Genomic DNA, 19,734 nt, shown 5'->3' on the forward strand with positions numbered 1-19,734 from the left:
CAGAAACAAGTAGCGACTGTTAGGAGAGCTTGTTGTTTCTTGTCAATATTCTACGACACAAACTAGTCCACAGCTGGACAGGAGGAAGCAACACGGAGGCAGATCCGGTTTTTATTTTTAATATAAAACTACTCTAGCAGAAGTGCGGTGAAGGGCTCCCATATAATGCACTACAAAGGACTCTTTGGGTCTCGTTGTGCTCTATCGAGACAAGGGGTCATTTGGAGAAACCTGTGACTATTTCTGACAGACATTCCTGTCGACTGCCTCGCCCGCGGTCACGTGCTAGTCAGTCGGCTTTTCAAACTCTTGTAGACTTTTGTTTACTTCTATTAATGACATTTTAAAAGTGCAATATGTTTAGATTTTTTTGTATCCATCCTCGTTTTTCTTCAAATAGTTCAGCGTCTCTGAAGGATGAGGGGTGGGCTGAAACATCCGCACGCACACGTTAAAGCCACTAAGGGTGATAAATGGATCTGTTTCTTCTGCCTGAGGCCCGAAACCAGTCCAACAGGGATATTACTTAGGAATCACACCAGATTAGTCCGAGATTAACCTCAAAACTGTTTGTCTGGCCTCAAAACAGATGACCCCAAACATATGTTATGTGAAAATATGAAACATTTGAAATAAGCTGTTACTTCTTCAGTTCCCTTACAACACATACAACATATTGTGTCCTATGGGTTTTGTAAGTATGCGGTTTGATTGTAATGTTAGTGTTAATAATGTGATTGAGAGATTTTCCAGAGGAGGATTTGGTTGATAAATGATGTTTGTTTGAACTTTATGAGGAAATACTGGACACTGTGACGAGGCAATGAGTCCATTACCTCCCCCACCAAGACTGGACCCTCTGTGTTCCAGTCAGTGAAAGCTACTCTGTTACAATGAGAAGCAACTAAGCATCAAGAAAGCTGCCTTCTGCTCTCTGATGCGGAGTGGGGAAATGGTACAGGCGTGCTTGAAGAGACGCCTTGAAAGAAGTTTGTTTTATGGACTGAGGTATGATCGGTAGTCTGTGGAGAGAGACTGTCTGGTGTCTGCAACCTGACATTATGGACCCTGTTTAATGTTTTTTTCCCCCTAATAACCTTTCACCTCTAGTTGGTTTGTGATAACCTAATCAGTCAGACAGGTTAATTGTTGTTCAGCTGCTGCCGACAGTGTATACGGTATGTGACCTGTGGTTGTAGTCTTACAGTATTCAGGTAGCTTTTCCAAAATGTTCTGGAATTGACAAATTCCTGGAATTGTGGCAAAGCTACAGGAATTTTGTAACCCTTCATGGTACTTGCTTGGTTCATGAACTCGATTGTGATTGTGATGCAATGATTACATTGTTAACATTTTAACTACTTTTTATTTGATTTCTAACTACGGAACCAGCTGAACAGTTGGGTTGTAAAATTAGGTGTTATATTCTTTATGGCCTTCTTTTGATAAATCCACCAGACAAAATTTGCTAAAAGTTTTGTCTAAGTCTGTTTCAGTTCGTCCCATTGCTGTTTCATGAAATAGAATAATAAAACTGCTTCACAACTGAAACTGATTTGAATGAAAAGAAAGGGGGATGGACCTAACTAAATCTGTCCAATAGAAATGTTATACGTTTGAAGCAAATGGTTTTATCTGCATAATGAATACATCTCTGAAAACAAAATGTACCCTTCAGTGGATTTGGGCTGGAGTTATTACAGACTCTGATAAAATGTTTTTAGCACGTCTCAATAAGATTTACTAGATAGTCTGTTATTCTCATGCATTCTGTGCCTTTCTGTGTGTGACTATTCTGTTTCAAATTAAAGAAAGATTTTTAATCAACTAACCACTCCATGATATTTGAGTGAGTGGGGATCGGTTGTGGTCAATTTTATATACTGAACAAAAATATGAATGCAAACTGTGAAGTGTTGGTCCCATGTTTAATGAGCTGAAATAAAAGATCCCAGACACTTGTATGCACAAAAAGCCTATTTCTCTAGAACTTTGTTCAGGACATTTGTCTACATCCCGTTTAGGGAGTATTTCTATTTTCACTACATTTCTATATACATTTTTGCATGTTGCAAACAAAATGTAAATTTTTGTTTTAAAAAGAGTCACAAATGCCCCCTCTGGGATGGTATGGATGACCATAAAGGTCAACGCAATGGGTGAACTGGTGACATTTTATAAATGGCTGGTTTTTTCACGTCTGCCTTTTCTCAGCATGAAATGGTGAGCCGTCAACTGGGGAGCTCCCTACTATGGACAGAAGGAGGCAGAAGTGCTTTGTCTTAGCTCTCACCGTGCATAGTAACCTTAACAGTGCCACAGCGGCCTCTACTGGCCAAATTATGCCCAGCGACCGCAAAAGTTCTAACTAATATCGTAGCGGGCATAAAATAAACATAGCATCTGGGAATCAAGAGGAGAGGAAACTGGGTTGAATTTCTCCTGGTTCGCAGACCCGCTGCTGGCGCTCCCATCAAGACTCCAACTCACATTGCACTTATAACGTTCACCTGTCCGTGGATCGATTCTAATGTACACTGTGGCTAAATGCGTGTGTGTGTGTGTGTGTGTTGTGTTCGACATGGTTTCTGTGGAAGTGTAGCTTCTTGATGTTCACAGAGAGAGACAGTGCTTTGCCTAGCAGGGGGAAAAAGGAGATTTCCACTGCATCTGTTTCTGCGATGTGGGTCACTGACGTCGCTGCGCCATGAGACACACACACACACACACTTCTGTCTTCATGAAGACTGAAAATGTACCATCCATCATAACCTTAAAAACATAACCTTACCCCCTAAATCTAAATCCCACTGTGATTCTAAATGTCATTCAAACTGTATTACTTGAAAATGTGTGGTATAAGTGAAGACCAGCTAAAGCAACCTCGCTTCCCTAAAACCTGCTCTCTTTGATTGGAATTCAATTACACACACACACACACACACACACACACACACACACACACACACACACACACACACACACACACACACACACACAAACACACACGGAAGGTGTTACTGCCTTCATGTTAGCTTGAGAGAGAACGTCAGGGAACACATCTGGGAGGAAGGAATGTGGATGACACCAGAAATCAGCCATGGCATTTCTAAAGCACTTGACTGACCCACTGGGCCAAAAATGGACAAAGCCCTTCTGATATGTGGCCGAAATGCCAGATCGCCGGTCCTTCCGTGGCTGTATCAATAAAGGTATGAAAACAGCCACGTCCGAGCGGATCTCTGGCGTGATCACTCATGTGCAATGATCCATGAATCTCACTGCATTAGAGCTCACTGCAGGCCCATAGACCAGGCGTGCAGGTGTCACCCCTGGCCAAGGAAGTGTGCACCACGCAGGCATCTGTGTTTGTGTGTAGGTGGACCGGATCCTCTTCAGGACTAATCATGGTTCTGGGATTTGACGACACTGGGGGCTTAGCCCAAATCCAGAGGGGGGAAATGCGCTAGAGATTATATCTATTATGAATTGCTAACACTGATGTGTAATAAATGTGGGCGGCATGCATTTGAAACAGTGTTTCTCAACCATTGGGTCACTGCATCAATTTGTGTAGTAGGAGGCTTTGAAAGGGGTCCTGGTGTCAGGTTAAGTTGAAAAACTTTTCTTTTTTTAATTTGAGCTTAAATGTGACTACTACCAGTTATGAGGTGTGGAGATATTATAATGAACATAGTTTAACATAAAAACATTTTCTGAAAGCAGTATCGTCCATTTAGAGCTACATGTATTGATTTTGTAGGCTCTAACTAGGAAGCTTCCATATCAACAATATGAGCAATATCAAATTATTGACAGTAAAAATTGTGAGAATGTTGTATTCTCATCTAATATTGTAAAATTACTCAATTTATTGCCGACAACACTTGGTTCTAATGCAGTGAAAATATTGGGGAGTGCCTGAGAATGCAACAGAGATTTGAAAATGTTGGTGCTAAAAGTCAAACTATAAATAAGTAGGCTATGTCCACATGAACGCTTCCAAAAAGGCATCAACTCCATCAAAGACACCAGTAGGCTTTTTGATTAGAAAATATATTTCAAAAAACACAATCACTGAATTGAAAGTGCAATGAAAGATAATAAGCAATAACAACAGTAGTGTCAGTGTTCACATGCACATTAATTATTTTGTACAATGAAGCGTCTTAAGGAATAAGACGTGGTCCATTGATATGAAGTAGACCAGCTAGGGTAAAATAAATATATTAAACAGATAATCTCCTGAAGGCGTGGCATAGCCTAAATCTGCCCAGTGCTGTACCCAAAATAGTCTGTCTAGGCATGCATATTAAAAAATAAAACAGTTTCAGATGACTTGATGGATCCAGAGAAGTTCATTGCACTGTGAAATCTCAACCAATCACAGCAGATTCTGCTAGAAAGTGACCACACGCACACACACACACACATATCAGGGATGAAGAGCTACAGTTGTGGGTGTAAATGGAGAGCAATATTGTCTCAGATGTCTCTTTTAAGATGTTTTGTGTTATGCATAGATGAGAGAGAGAGAGAGAGAGAGCAAAATACAGAGAGAATGAGGGAGAGAGAGAGAGAGAGATAGAGAGATAGGGTGCAGGTCAGGCTGCAGGCTGTTAGCCAGCCTGCTAGCATAGTGGAGTCTGTCAATAGCATAGCCAGAGTAGTTAGTACAGCTTTACCTATTGTCACTGTGACTTGTTCCAGGCTGAGAAAAGTTAAACAAGGTAGTGCTAACAAAAACAACCTTATTAAGATAAAGCCTTCCTCCACCTCGGTCAAAAATAAGAATAATTGTATCACTTCGCATCTCAAAATGGGACTCCTAAATATTAGATCTCTTGCTCCAAAGGCAGTTGCGGTAAATGAATTAATCTCTGATCATAAACTAGATGCTATTGGTTTATGTGAAACGTGGCTAAAGCCTAATGAATTCACTGCCTTAAATGAGGCCTCTCCTCCTGGCTATACTAGTGATCATATCCCTCGTGCGTCCAGAAAAGGAGGGGGTGTCGCTAATATTTATGACAGTAAATATAAACTTACTCTCAAACATATCACAGAGTTTCATTCTTTCGAAGTTTTACTCATGAAAGTTAACCAGGCCGATAAATCATTTTACATAGCTACTATTTATAGGCCCCCCGGGCCATACACATTGTTCCTCAATGAGTTTCAAGAATTCTTGTCTAACCTTGTAGTCATGGCAGATAGTATTCTAATTTTTGGCGATTTCAATATCCATATGGAAAACCCCAATGATCCTCTTCAAAAAGCCTTTCAAGCCATAATCGACTCAATGGGTTTCATCCAACATGTCTCAGGTCCAACACATTGCCACAATCATACCTTAGATTTAGTCCTGTCACGAGAAATAGATATTGTAGATCTAATAATTTACCCCCAAAATCCTGGATTATCGGATCACTGTCTTATTACATTTACCGTTAAAACAAGAAATCCACTTGCCCCCCAAACAATGAGTTTCAAAAGCCGTACTATAAATTCTCGGATTACAAATAAATTCCGTGATATTCTTACTAGTTCGCTCATAAATGACAGAGTAAATAAATCTGTAAACGATCAAATCGAGGATCTAAACTCAATACTGCGAAATACATTAGACATAGTTGCACCACTAAAAACTAAAGAAATACGCAATAAGAAACTTGCTCCTTGGTACACCGACAATACTAGAGCACTTAAGCAAGCCTCCAGAAAATTGGAGCGAAAGTGGCGCTCCACCAAGTTGGAAGTATTTAGACTAGCCTGGATAGACAGTACAGTACAATACCGAAAATCACTCACGTCTGCTCGATCAGCTTATTTCTCCAACCTGATTGAGGCGAACAAAAACAATCCAAAATTTCTCTTTGATACAGTTGCAAAGTTAACAAAAAAGCAAAGCTTAGCAAGTGAAGTGGGTCTTCACTTTAGTTGTAATGAATACATGAACTACTTTGATGAAAAGATCGTCACCATTAGAAAACAAATAACTGAATCCTTAAATAGTTATGGTCCTAAAAATCTCAGTTGTCCAAAAAATTTCCGGAACCTCCCTGATCAGGTGTCAATGGGGACACTTGAGTTTTTTGATACTGTATCGCTCGACACATTTACAAAATTTGTAATGAGTTCTAAACCCACAAACTCTCAGTTAGACCCGATTCCTACAAAATTACTTAAGGAGTTATTTCCTGTGCTAGGTCAGCCAATGCTGAACATAATAAATTGCTCCCTTTCCTCCGGATGCGTACCAAACTCATTAAAAATTGCGGAAATTAAGCCTCTTCTAAAAAAATCTAATCTAGATCCCGACATATTAAACAATTATAGGCCAATATCGAACCTCCCGTTCCTCTCAAAAATCTTAGAAAAATGTGTTTCCCAACAACTGAATGCCTTCCTAAAGACAAAAAACATTTATGAAATATTCCAGTCTGGTTTTAGATCTCATCATAGTACTGAGACTGCACTCGTGAAGGTAACAAATGACCTTCTAATGGCCTCAGACAAAGGTTCTGCATCCGTCCTGTTGCTTCTTGATCTTAGTGCTGCTTTTGACACTATTGATCACTCCCTTCTCTTAGAGAGACTGGAAACCAATATTGGGCTACGTGGACATGTTCTAGCCTGGTTTAAATCTTATTTATCTGAAAGATATCAGTTCGTTAGTGTGGATGGCATATCCTCTGACAAGTCAAAGGTATGCTTTGGAGTTCCTCAAGGCTCGGTTCTGGGCCCATTACTTTTCTCACTATACATGCTCCCTCTGGGCGATGTAATCCGAAATCACAATATTAACTTTCACTGTTATGCTGATGACACACAGTTATATATTTCAATGAAGCATGGAGAAGCCCCTAAATTAGCTATTTTGGAAGCATGCGTTTCAGATATTAGGAAGTGGATGACAGAGAATTTCTTGCTCTTAAACTCAAATAAAACAGAAATGCTCCTTTTAGGACCCAAAAAACAAAGAGTGTTGTTAGCAGATCTCACTGTGAACCTCGACGGCTGCATGGTCGTATCCCAAAAAACTGTAAAAAACCTTGGCGTTACCCTTGACCCTGACCTCTCTTTTGAAGAACATATAAAATATGTCTCAAGAGTTGCTTATTTTCATCTTCGAAACATCGCAAAAATTAGAAACTTTCTATCAAAAACTGATGCAGAAAAATTAATTCATGCTTTCGTTACTTCTAGATTAGATTACTGCAATGCTCTTCTCTCTGGTTATCCAGACAAATTAATAAATAAACTTCAATTAGTGCTGCACACAGCTGCTAGAATCCTAACTAGAACAAAAAATTTGAACACATTACTCCTGTCCTGGCATCCTTACATTGGCTGCCTGTTAGGGTTAGGGCTGATTTTAAGGTTTTACTCTTAACCTATAAATCAATACATGGACTTGCTCCTACTTACCTTGCTGAAATGATCCAGCCATACATACCTACACGTAACCTTAGATCGCAAGATGCAGGCCTTTTAATTGTACCTAGAATTTCTAAACAAACAGTTGGCGGCAGGGCCTTTTCTCATAGAGCTCCACTCCTGTGGAATGATCTGCCAATTAAGGTTAGAAATGCAAACTCAGTGCAAACTTTCAAGTGTCTACTAAAAACTAATCTCTACAGCACGGTTTATAATTAGGTGTAGCCTGGCCCGGGGGCGTGAAGGTGACCAGTAGGCTTGATACTGTCCACCCTTGCTGTCTTGCCAGGTGGGCTCTCGTCGCCACTGGAATGTCCTCCCTCCAATGCCCTTCGGGGGAAGAGTCACTGGCTTGTTGTTGACTCTCTACTGCGCACTTGTGCAGTTGGGCTGTACGCTGCTAGCAACACTCGGCCCTCATTCAGGGGGGTTGCGGTTGGTGGGTGTCCCTTTGGTTGATGCCTGGCAATGTGGTTGGATTGATTTCCTGCCTGTTGGGCCCTGTCCGGGGCCTCCCCCGGGTAGGGCCACAGTGTCACCGGACCCCCCCGTCTCAGTTTCCAAGGTGTTACGCTGCTATATTATTGTGCTGGGGGACATGAGGGATGTACTACTAACTTTTCTCAGTTTCCTCCAATTTTAAATTTTAGAAGGAGATGAGGTCCTGGTCCACACCTGCGGATTACCTGGTTTGGGGGGACCGTTGCTGTTCCTGTCCTTGTCCACCTGGTCATACTTCTGACCTAGTCTAAAATCGAATATACTCTGGATTTAGCCAAGAGAAATTTATTTATTATTCCAATTGGACTCTTAATATCTCACCCGGCACAGCCAGAAGAGGACTGGTCACCCCTCTGAGCCTGGGTCCTCTCTAGGTTTCTTCCTAAAATTCGACCTTCTTAGGGAGTTTTTCCTAGCCACTGAAATCCAACACTACTGTTGTTTGCTCCTTGGGGTTTAAGGCCGGGTGTCTCTGTAAAGCACTTTGTGACAACTGCTGTTGTAAAAAGCGCTTTATAAATAAATTTTGATTGATTGATTGATTGAGAGAGATTGAGCTGTTTTAATACAACTTCATTGTCGCCAGCTTTCCATTCACTTCTTCCAAGTGGATCACAGAACTGTGTGCGTGTGTATGTGTGTGTGTGTATGCGTGCGCATGTATGTGTATGCACGGCCCATTCACTGGTCTCTGGGCCATAATGAGTCAGAAATCATCCCAGGACTTTATCAATTCTCCACAGACACACGCTGTCCCAAGGACGTCTTGGTGTCTGTTTGGGCCTCTGCTCCATCACAGAGCCTGCCGGGCTTGGATCAGAATGGTACACTGGATGGTGGGAGTTGGAAGACCGCTAAGAGAGAGCTCGGTGAGGCTGTTCAAGTCGGCATGGTGACCGTGGCGGATCAGGGGGACGGGACAGGCATCAGAGGGCTATTAGAGGATACAGGAGTTTGGAAATATCATTAGGGAGAGTTCAGAGAAATCCTAATTATCTAGTGTTTTATGTTGATATTGTGATGTGCCTGTGTGTGTGCGCGCCTGTGTGTGTGCGAGTGCATGTGTGTTTCTGTGTGGTTAGGGTTAGATGTGTGTGTATATTTTCTATTTTGGGTATGAATGACCTTTGCAACTTCCAGACCATTATTTAAACTCTCCTTCAAATATAGAACCACCCCATTTCCTGTTGATTCTGTCATGGCAACAATGTGCGTTTATCTTCACGTCATGCTCCAAATAAACACAAAGACACTGTAGCGTACATCTGGGCTCTGTTCATTTCAGATGAATCGCATCCATGCGCTTTGAAACACGTGAACAAATTATTATACACATTACATTACAGCGAACCCCTACATTATCAGCATTCATGAGTATTTGATCAGAAAGGTCTCTGGGTTGTTATGGAAACCAGCCAAGCGCGTCGTTAAAATGCCCCAATTCAAAGGCACCTCGGTTTCTCTAGTTGCTTAGCAACCATCCAGAGTGACTGTGATGCTTGAAGTTAAAAGGCAGCTACAGCCGCAGCAGAAAGGCTCCCAGAAGTAGACCTCATGATTCACTGTATTACTGAACCCAGAGGTTGAATTCTACAGGTAGCTGTTGTAACATTGGTGTATTTCAGTTATAATTACGGTCCATTCAAAAGGGTTGTTTTTTGGGGTAGATGCTAAAGCTTTAGGTCAGTGTAATAACCTGTGTAATAATAAATGGCCTGTTCAATTGTGTATGACCTGTGTAATAGCATAATGCCAGTGTAATAATGTATGACCTGTGTAATAGCATAATGCCAGTGCAATAATATTACTGTGTAATAGTGTATTGCCTGTCTAATAGTTTATGACCAGTGTAATAGTGTATGGCCTATGTGATAGTATATAACCTGTGTAATAGTTTATGATGTGTCTAATAGTGTATGGGCTGTATAATAGTCTATGGCCTGTGTTATAGTGTATGACCTGTGTTATAGTGTATGGGCTGTATAACAGCGTATGGCCTGTGTTATAGTGTTTGACCTGTGTTATAGTGTATGGGCTGTATAATAGCCTATGGCCTGTGTTGTAGTGTATGACCTGTGTTATAGTGTATGGGCTGTATAACAGCGTATGGCCTGTGTTATAGTGTTTGACCTGTGTTATAGTGTATGGGCTGTATAATAGCCTATGGCCTGTGTTGTAGTGTATGACCTGTGTTATAGTGTATGGGCTGTATAATAGTCTATGGCCTGTGTTATAGTGTATGACCTGTGTTATAGTGTATGGGCTGTATAATAGTGTATGGCCTGTGTTATAGTGTATGACCTGTGTTATAGTGTGTGGGCTGTATAATAGCGTATGGCCTGTGTTATAGTGTATGGCCTGTATAATGGCATATGGCCTGTGTAAAAGTGTATGGTTTGTCTGTGTGCATGCGTTCATCTCATCCTTGTGTGCTGTGTTGATGGGCAAAACAAAGAGCACAAGCCTGTTTGGCTGGAATGGATCCGATGAGAACTCTGTTGACTTCATAATGGGAACATTCTCTCTGGGAACATTCTCTCGGACAAACAAGTTTTATATTCTCTGGGAACCATTGACTCCCACGGGATGAAGTCAACATTCCTAAGCCCCTCTGACCCTGACAGCTCAGCCTATGGAAAGCCCCTCAGAACACAACATCTGTAAATTGGATGTGGATTCACTCAATATTACTCAAATGTTTCTGAAGCACATTGCTCTACCATTCCCATTTCTCTGTATTGATATCGTTTTTATAGATTTTATCGTGGACAATTTTATGTTAATAAACAATTTCTATAGTAATTTAATTTCTATGGTTAGAAATAGAAATATTAGCATGATATTAGCTCTGTTTATTGTTCTTGACAACAAAAAGACATGAATCCAGACTAGAAGAAACTACTATTCTGGGCTAGCTGAAGGTATGGGTCCAGAATCAATAACCATACCATTATCTAGCCTCTGTATTGATATTGTTTTTATAGATTTTATCGTGGACAATTTTATATTAATATACAATTTCTATAGTAATTTTATTTCTATGGTTAGGGATAGAAATATTAGCATGATATTAGCTCTGTTTAATGTTCTTGACAACAAAAAGACATGAATCCAGACTAGAAGAAACTATTATTCTAGGCTAGCTGAAGGTATGGGTCCAGAATCAATAACCATACCATTATCTAGCCTGGAACCAGACCTTTATCTAGCCTGGAACCATACCATTATCTAGCATCTCACAGGGTTACTGTTAGAATTAGGGTTAGATTTACGGGTTATGGATTTGTTTTGTATTAATAGTACTGAATTGTCGCTTCTCACTCTAATATTAAAACACATGTGGCACGTCCATGCAGGCCTTTTTCTGTCTGTTTGTGTATCCGTGTGTGTGTGTTTTATGTGTGTGTGTGTGTGCTTAATTTCATCTGTTTGTGTACGTATCTGTGTGTGTGTGTTTGTGTGTGTGTGGGTAAAATGTGGTCACCGCCCCGTCCCACTATCACAGCTGTTTGAGGAAACAGACACAAGTTCAACTAATATAACTGATCCTAAAGAGACATTCGTCTGTCTGTCTGCAGTTTTTTTCCCTTCTCATTTACTCACGTACACACACAAACACACAAACACACACACACACCTGGACAAATGCGCAGTCAGTTAACTAAATGTTTGCGTGCGCTCCATTTACAGCCATTTTCTCCCATCATGTATGGCCGCAGCTACAAATCCAGGACGGCAAAACATGTTTTGAACATTTTCCTCATTCAGATAAAAAAAGCAAGCTGCTTGATTCATGTGTGAGCACTTCCTGCTTTGTGACGGTGTTGTGATATGAACATCCTCTGGGGATGGAGGGAGGGAGAGGGGAGAGGGGAGAGGGAGGGAGGGAGCGGGGAGTGGGTACATGAGCGAGGGAGGGCCCTCTCTTGCCCTCTATCCCTCTAGAAATCATGTTTTTAGACTTTGTCGAGCAGCACAAAACATTTCTGACAGGCTTCCAGGTCAGAGACAGCAAGTTAGTGACAGAAAGAGAGCGAGAGAAATAGAGAGTTAGAAAATAAAGAACATTTGTGAGGAAGACAGTAAAGGGAGGAAGAGAACGACATTGGAAAGGGGGGGTTGGAAGCATATTTGAGACGCTGTTTATAGAATGAAAGCTGTTGATTAAATAACACAGAGGGAGTGAGAGAAAGAGAGAATGGGAGAGGGAGTGAGAGAAAGAGAGAATGGGAGAGGGAGTGAGAGAAAGAGAGAGATGGAGAGAGAAAGAGCCCCAGGGGAGGGGTTGGAAACAATGGAGGGGAAATGATCAGCAATCTGCAGAGTTAGCTGTCAACCTCTAGAGCCACACACACACACACACACACACTGTCTGGATCTCATTATAGGCAAATACATTTGGCAGAGGGAACATGTGTGTGTGTGTGTGTGTTTGGGTGTTTTTGTGTTTGAGCAGGAGAGGGCAGGAGGGAGTGCAAAGCAGCTTCTAGAAACAGGTTCCATACAGCTGTGTCTTACAGTGTGCAGAAGCAGCTGTAGACAAGAGGGAGAGCAGAAAGTGAAACGGAGGACTGTGCTGCAACAGACAGAAACACACAGAGAGAGAAAGAGTAGTTGCTGTCTGGAAAGGCTATCCGTTTCTTTTCAGTCTGCTCCTCCCAGCTTCTCTCTCCTTTCTCTCTTCATCGTTACCCAGAAGACAACAGTGCACTGCTCCCTGGAACCCCTCACTAGTCCTGAGGTACAGTCCGTGTGATTTTGTGTCTGTGTGTGTGTGGGTTTGTATGTGTGTGCTCCTATATATCTGTGTGTGTGTGGGTTTGTATGTGTGTGCGTGTTCCTATATATCTGTGTGTGCGTTTGTGTCTGTGTTTCGTATGTCTGTGTGTGGGTTTGTGTCTGTGTTTCGTATATCTGTGTGTGGGTTTGTGTCTGTGCGTCTATGCGTGTGCTAGCTTTCAGCTTTCTCTGTTTTTGCCTTCAGCTGATGTGGGCGTGTAGAGGAGTCCTCTAACCCTCTCGCCTCCTACTCTCTCTTTCCTCCCTCATTGCTCTCCCTCGTTCCCTCGCTCTCTCTTTCTCCCTCCCTCTATATGTCTCTCTCTCCCTCTCTCTTCGTCTCCCAGGGAGGTCATGGATGGACTGCGATTACCTCCGCTCATAGAGGAGACGCTGGACTCTACAGGTTAGTGTGTGTGTGTGTTTGTTACTGCTGGTGTGCAAATGTTTCTGTTGTTTACAATGATATGCTTTTGCACGACATGTTTGCATGAATGTTTTCGTATATCCACATGTATGTGATGGGACAGTTCATTAAAATAGCAGACACTGGTGAGCCATTGACAGGAAAACAGCTTTTTTTTAATATAAAGTGTGGTAGAATCAGAAAGAGAATGAATGCTTCTATACAGGAGTGAAGGATGAGCTGTTGAACTGAAGAGGAGTTGGAGGAGGAGTGGTACGGAGTTGGAGGAGTGGTATGAGGACAGTGGAGAAGCGGTCAGGTGGTTTGCGAGGAGAGGAGGTGGGTTGTTTTTTTTGACCAACGTGCTGGTTAGTTGTTTCGTATCAGATAAGAGGAGAGCCACACAAAGGCTTTGCCTCTGAGTTGTCAGGTTACCAGACTGCACCTCGGACAGAGTGGATGTAACTGTGTGCTATGGGAACACGGGAGAAGTAACTAAACAACCACAGCGTCAGGTAGGACTGAATGGATGTCAATATACAGGGGGCACGGTTGGCAGGTTTTATGGAGGAGGTCAGGTGAAAGGGAACAGCTCATCACTTTGAATAGCTGGGATTGATGAAATGTATGTCACTGCATCTGACTTCAATGGATGAGGAACAGTCCAGTGGGAGTACCAGTGTGCACACGGCAAAGAACTGTACTGTCAGTCTATAGACAGAGACGACCAGCTATAAAGAATTACTTTGTTAATGCAATGTTTCTTTAAGTGATGTCATGTCTGTATGTTTCGAGTGATGTGGATTGTCACAGCCCAGATAGCATGACCCCGGTATAAAACCAACTCTGTTCTAAAACTATAATAGAACCTCAAGGAACCCCATCAGGCTGGCGTCGTTCCGCTAGTTCAGCTCTGATCTCCTACTTGTTAGACCCATGAGACGCTGATCAGAAGCGCTGCTGGATGAGCATGTCCAATAAGTGACCGAAATGTCAGCGCGTTACACATTCCAAACTACCTGATTTGAGTGCACCATGGCGACCGTTGGCATCGTCAGAGTCCAACACACCAGCAGGAATGCAGAGAATGCTTGAGGGGCTGTCCGTGTCGAAAGGCTGTTGGAAACATGCTCTCCGCTTCAAAGTGTGTTCGATTGGCACTGAATGAATAGGTCATGGCGGTCTGTGTATGTACACCACAGGGAGGACACACAGACACACACACATGCATCAGTATATGTATGTGTCTGTGTGTGTGTGTTCCTCAACCACAGGGAGGATGTTTTTAGTAACATGGTGGATCATCACAGAAACAGGTCACAGCTGGAGTTGGAGTTTCCTATTTACGTCCTGCATTGTTGCTCCTGTCTGCTGGAGACAGAACTGGGAGGAGTCCAATAGGATATAGAGTCTTCTCTTACTGGACGAGTCCACGTAGCCCCTCCCTGTTTCAGTCTGTCTAATTATGCTCAGTGCCTCAGTGAACACTCTCCTGGGATCTGCTGAAATTCATCAGCAGGTTTGACGTAGTAGGAATAACTGGGACTTGTCTAGGCGTATCCTCCTCACATCACGCTGTTTTTACCATCAGACCCATGAACATGGCATCCTGGAGAAAGATCCTCCGAGTCCCTTTGCCCTGTAGCCTGGGCCTGCTTCTGGCAAAAGCAACATAAGCAGTTGCTTAGGGCTCCAGACCAATAGGGGGCCTCCGCCCTGCTAGGGAGCCCCCGATCTATAAGGGAGAGGGGGCCCCAAATTAAGTTTTGCTGAGGGCCCCCAATAAGCTAGAGCCGGCACTGCCTGTAGCACCTAATTGGAATTACTCAAGTTGACTGAACCATAGTGAATTGAAAAAAGACAGACCATTCATATGCCAAAGGTTGGACACCTTTGGCATACGAAACAAGTAAAGTGTGAACAGATTTTCGATGTACCAACATGTACCAACAAAACATTGTTCTCTTCTTGGCCCTTTTTAATTAGCGTTGGATTAAAGGTGACAGTGCATTTCCACCTAAGTTGAATTAATAAAGTTAGAGAGACTTCTGAAGTAATGTGATGTATCTCAAACAGACAGCTCCGTGTCGACTAGACCAGGAAGATTTACTTCTTCTGATTGACATTGTTTTAAATGGTTCTTCCTTTCATCCTAGCTCTCACAGGGAATCATTTCTCCTTTTATCTCTTCTCTTCCTGTCCTTCTCTTTCTTTGAACCCCTTTCTTTCTTTCTCTCTCTCTTTCTGTTATCTCCTGACGTGTGAGCTGGGAATGGTTCCTTGTCCAGCAGAGAAGGCAGATGTATTCTGACCCTGGTTTGAGCTGGTTACAATAGTGTAGGCTTGGAACATTCCTACTGGAAGATATATCATTCCGGGAATTGGGAGCAAGGCAGAATTCTGTATAAAAAAAAAGGAGTTCTGAACAGCCTTTGAATTTTGTCATATATAGAAATGCTTCAACCCTACTCAAATGGTTTGTCCTGTGATCTGAACTGTCCTGAGGACCCAGACTCCTCCCACATGTCATATCAGCTTCAGGCCTGACATCTCTGAAATGCTTTTAAATAGCCTAGATGCTGAACCAGACTGACAGTTTCACTCCAAGTCCAATTTTTGCACCTTGTGGTTAAATGTTCATTTATAGAGTCTCTTCACCTTGACTGGCAACAGATGGAGGGGTAGGGTTGTGATTAACGCTACGTTTTCCCTTTCTAATTCTGTCACACACACACATTCAGGCAAGCACGCACACACACAGACATTATCTCGCTTTCACACACACACGCACACACACACACACACATTCAGGTACACACACACACATTCAGGCACACACACACATTCAGGCACACACATACACACATTCAGGCAGGCCTGTCAGCACACATACCTGCACCTTCACACACTCTCTCTCACTCACTTATACAAACATACACAAACACACACACACACACACACACACACACACACACTAACAGCTCTTACTTCTACCACCTCTTACTCTCACACAGTCTAAGTCCCCATCCCCTCCCTCCTTCAGTTTGTATTGCTCTCCCTATATCTCCTCTATATAGAGCATATACCTGGAAATATAGATTTCTCTCTATCCATTTCTATATCTCCTTCTTGCGCTTCCTTTCTCGCCTTTCTCTTTTTTTCCCACCTTTTCTCTCACTCTTTCTCTCTCTTATTCCCTCTCTCTGCCCCCTCTCTCTTTCAGAAGCAGTCCTACGTTCTTTTTATCGCCCACATGTAGTGCTGCTGTTCAGTCTGCCCACACAATGTTCAGTTTTCCTCCTCACCTCCCGTTCTCCCTCTCCACCCCATCTCTCTCTTCTCCTCTCGGCTCCTTCACCGCCATCAGACCAGAGGTATAACTCCTACAAGAGTCACATCATCATCGTGGGTCCCCTCTCCTCTCTGGTGCTGGTTGTTACCGGCCCTCAGCTGAGCAGGCCCCATAGACAGCCCTATTATTTCCAGGATCCAGTTGAAAGTAACTGCATTGTTTGTCCCTCTCTTTGCCTCTCTCTCCCATTTAATCTCTCTTTCCCCCCATCTCCCTCCTCGTTCTCCCTTTTCATCTATCTCCCACTCTCCTTTCTCCCACTCTCTTTCCATCTTCTCCCACTCTCTCCCGTTTCATATCTTTTCTCCCTCTCTCCCAACCTAATCTGTCCTTCTTCCTCCCTCTCTCGATTTCATCTCTCTTTCACCCCATCTCCCTCCTCTCTCTCCCTTTACATCTTTCATTTCTCCCTTGTTTTTCATCACTCTTGTTCGCCTCCCCTTGTTTTCCAGAGGTTTCCTGTTTCCATTTTTTCCAGGGTCACTTATCTGAGATATAGGAATTTATTTTCAAGTAATGTTCAGGAATGTGTATGCTTCAACAACCAACATGCAGCATCGGCTAAGACCACTGGACCAACCAAGGCCCCTGATTTGGTTACAAATCCTTTGTGGATTTGTATGATTTGAAGGAAATATTTGTCTCTGACTTGGTCATACAGTTGGCAAAAGGTTAGGAAGTGCAACTCAGTTTCCACCTAGTTTTTGGGGCAGTGTACACATTGTCTTGTATTCTTGTTTCTATTTATTTTGGATCTGTCACATTCAGAAGTATTCTTTCAGAATGGCTTTCTTTTATCTTGATGTGAAATTGAACAGCTCTTCTTAGATTTTTGTTAATTAGCGTGTATAGCCTCAAACTCAGCTCTGCATGTATTGTTTGAGGTTTTGCGTTGTACTCTACATACTCTACTTTCTCGCTCATTATATCTCTCATTATATCTCTATGTTCTATCTTTCTATCTCTGTCTCTCCTCCCTCTGTAACTCCCTCTGCTATATTATTGTTAATTCCCAGTGTATTCAAGTGTTTGCTGCAGCTCCCTGACATATTGAGTGTATCATATGTTTTGGTTACATAACGGAAAACAAATGCAGTAGTTCCACAAGACTTGTTGAACGGACAGATGGAGAGGTTAGTGAACTCACGGGAATCTTTCCTTCTGTTTGTTTTTTTTCTGGATTTATAACTAAACTTCTTTTTGCACAACTCTATATTGCCAGCCTGCCGTCATCATTGCTCTTTTTCTCTGTCTTTTTCATACTTTATCTATCCTGCTCTCTTTCTAAAATAAATTCAATAAAATGTAGGCTTTATTGCTATTGGAAACATTTCTTTACATAAACAAGAGATCATTAAAAACAGATATGAAAACCAAAAAGGAAAATAAAAGTATAGTTAGAAAAGAGGTCATTTTAGAGTCAAATATTGTTTAGTATTTTCACATAATCTTTTTTTTCTTATTTCTACTTTCTCTCTGTCTGTATATCTCTTTCACTCAATGCATTTTTTTTATCATTGCAGTCCCTAATTATAAATTCTTATAAGCTTTTCTAAGGGCGTTTGTGCTTATTTCCTTCACAATGTAGAACTAGAGAATCCTGATTTGATTTAAGAGGGAAGAACCAATTTCAGATCAAAACACAGATTCCCATCTCCTTTGTCTTTCTGCTTTCTTGGAGCTGCTCTTCTCTTCCCTGTAGAAGAGATAAATGTAGAAAAGAGACACAGACACACAGGCTCATATTCCCCCATCCCAGACTTTTTTTTTTTTGCAGGCTCATCTAATGAGGCCCATACTGGAATGTTTCTATTCCTCTGCCCCACTTCTCTGCCTACTTTGAAAGAGCAAACACCATTTAGGTAAGACCGCGTATCGTTAAATCAGTCCAACTCTCAGCCATTGCTGCACTCTTCCACTTCTTGTTCTCTTCTCTCCCTCTACTGCTTGAGTCATAAATGTAGAGTGGCAATGCTGTAACATTACCACACGAGACCTTTCCGTAGCTATCATCTCCCCATGCATTTCTGCCTTTCTTTTCTTTCCTGCTCTATCTCTCCTTCTGTTTCCGTCCCCCTCGCTCTGATGTGCCTTTGTCTCTCCCCTCTGCCATCTCTTTTGAAGTGATCTGCCTCTCCTCTGATGAGACGTGCTGACATTGGTGCTCGCTGGTCACCAGGGGCAACGGATCCAGCACACCTGGCCTCTCTCCGAGGAGAACAGGACCTTTTTATCCAGTTAATAAAAACACAGTGAACGGAAAAACGTGGCTCATTAGCATGTGAACATGCTAGCCAGGGCTTTAGTGGGTTGAGTGGCTGGGCAGGGGGTGTCGCCATGGTGATTACGGGAGAGTTCCACTTCACCTTTGTCCTCTGTGGTTTCCATGCTGAGGAGAGGACAGAGAGAGAGAGAAAGGCCCAGGTGGAGGAGAGAAGTCTCTCACTTCCTCCATCCCTCCCTGTGTCCCTTACCTCTCGCCCCATCTCTTGCTGTGGCAGTGACAGAGAGGTGCTCCTGCTGTGCCGGGCTGATCGAACAGAGAGAAAAAGAAAGAGAGAAAAGGGGGACAAAGAGAGGGAGGGAGGGAGGGAGAGCGAGAACAAGTCAGGAGGAGTCTACATGTGAACAGCATATACATGTTGCCTCCGCGGGCAAACAGACATGTATTCATCACATACACACTGCGTAGAAACACACAGAAATATTCACATTGCATAGAAACACAGTTAAATCAACACACTGTGTACAAACACAGTTAAATATACACACTACGTGGAAACGCATATAAATATACACCCACTCTGTAGAACAAACATATATACATACTGTATATAAAGAGATAAGAACATACATGAATAAATACATATGTGGTGAATCATAACACATACAGTCTATAGATATTCTACATTCTGGAGTGTCTGTACCTCAGAGCTTTATGCAATAAAACTGGATTTTCTTCCATTTATTTACTTCACACATTTAAGAGGCCAATTGGTCAACAGAACCCCATAGCTATATGTAACATAATGCAATATGACTGCTGTTGATGCGATAACAGCGTTAGCTAGCCGACTAACATGAAATCTACTTTAAAAATAGTGAATGCATACACAATATACTGAACATGTGTACACACACACACACACACACACACAACCATGCAAATATGCAAACACTGTAGCATAGGTACACAAACACACACACGCACAACCATGCAAATATGCAAACACTGTAGCATACGTACACAAACACA

The 19,734-nt window shown here is 42.3% G+C and overlaps 1 protein-coding gene across 6 annotated transcripts in view; it reads left to right on the top strand.

The window, feature by feature from the left end:
- The first annotated feature begins 12,386 nt into the window (after positions 1-12,386).
- ccdc136b (coiled-coil domain containing 136b) overlaps positions 12,387-19,734 on the top strand; it is a 32,469-nt gene continuing 25,121 nt past the window's right edge. The window contains exons 1-2 of one of the 6 annotated variants that reach the window (XM_010889731.3): positions 12,387-12,682; positions 13,068-13,126. In XM_010889731.3, the coding sequence (XP_010888033.2) occupies positions 13,075-13,126 (52 nt within the window). In that variant the 5' untranslated portion in view covers positions 12,387-12,682; positions 13,068-13,074. The other 5 variants (XR_002195644.2, XM_010889732.4, XM_020040471.2 and 2 more) reach the window with 5 other exon arrangements.

This window comes from Esox lucius, chromosome 19 (assembly GCF_011004845.1).
Source record: "Esox lucius isolate fEsoLuc1 chromosome 19, fEsoLuc1.pri, whole genome shotgun sequence".
Lineage (NCBI taxonomy): Eukaryota > Metazoa > Chordata > Actinopteri > Esociformes > Esocidae > Esox > Esox lucius.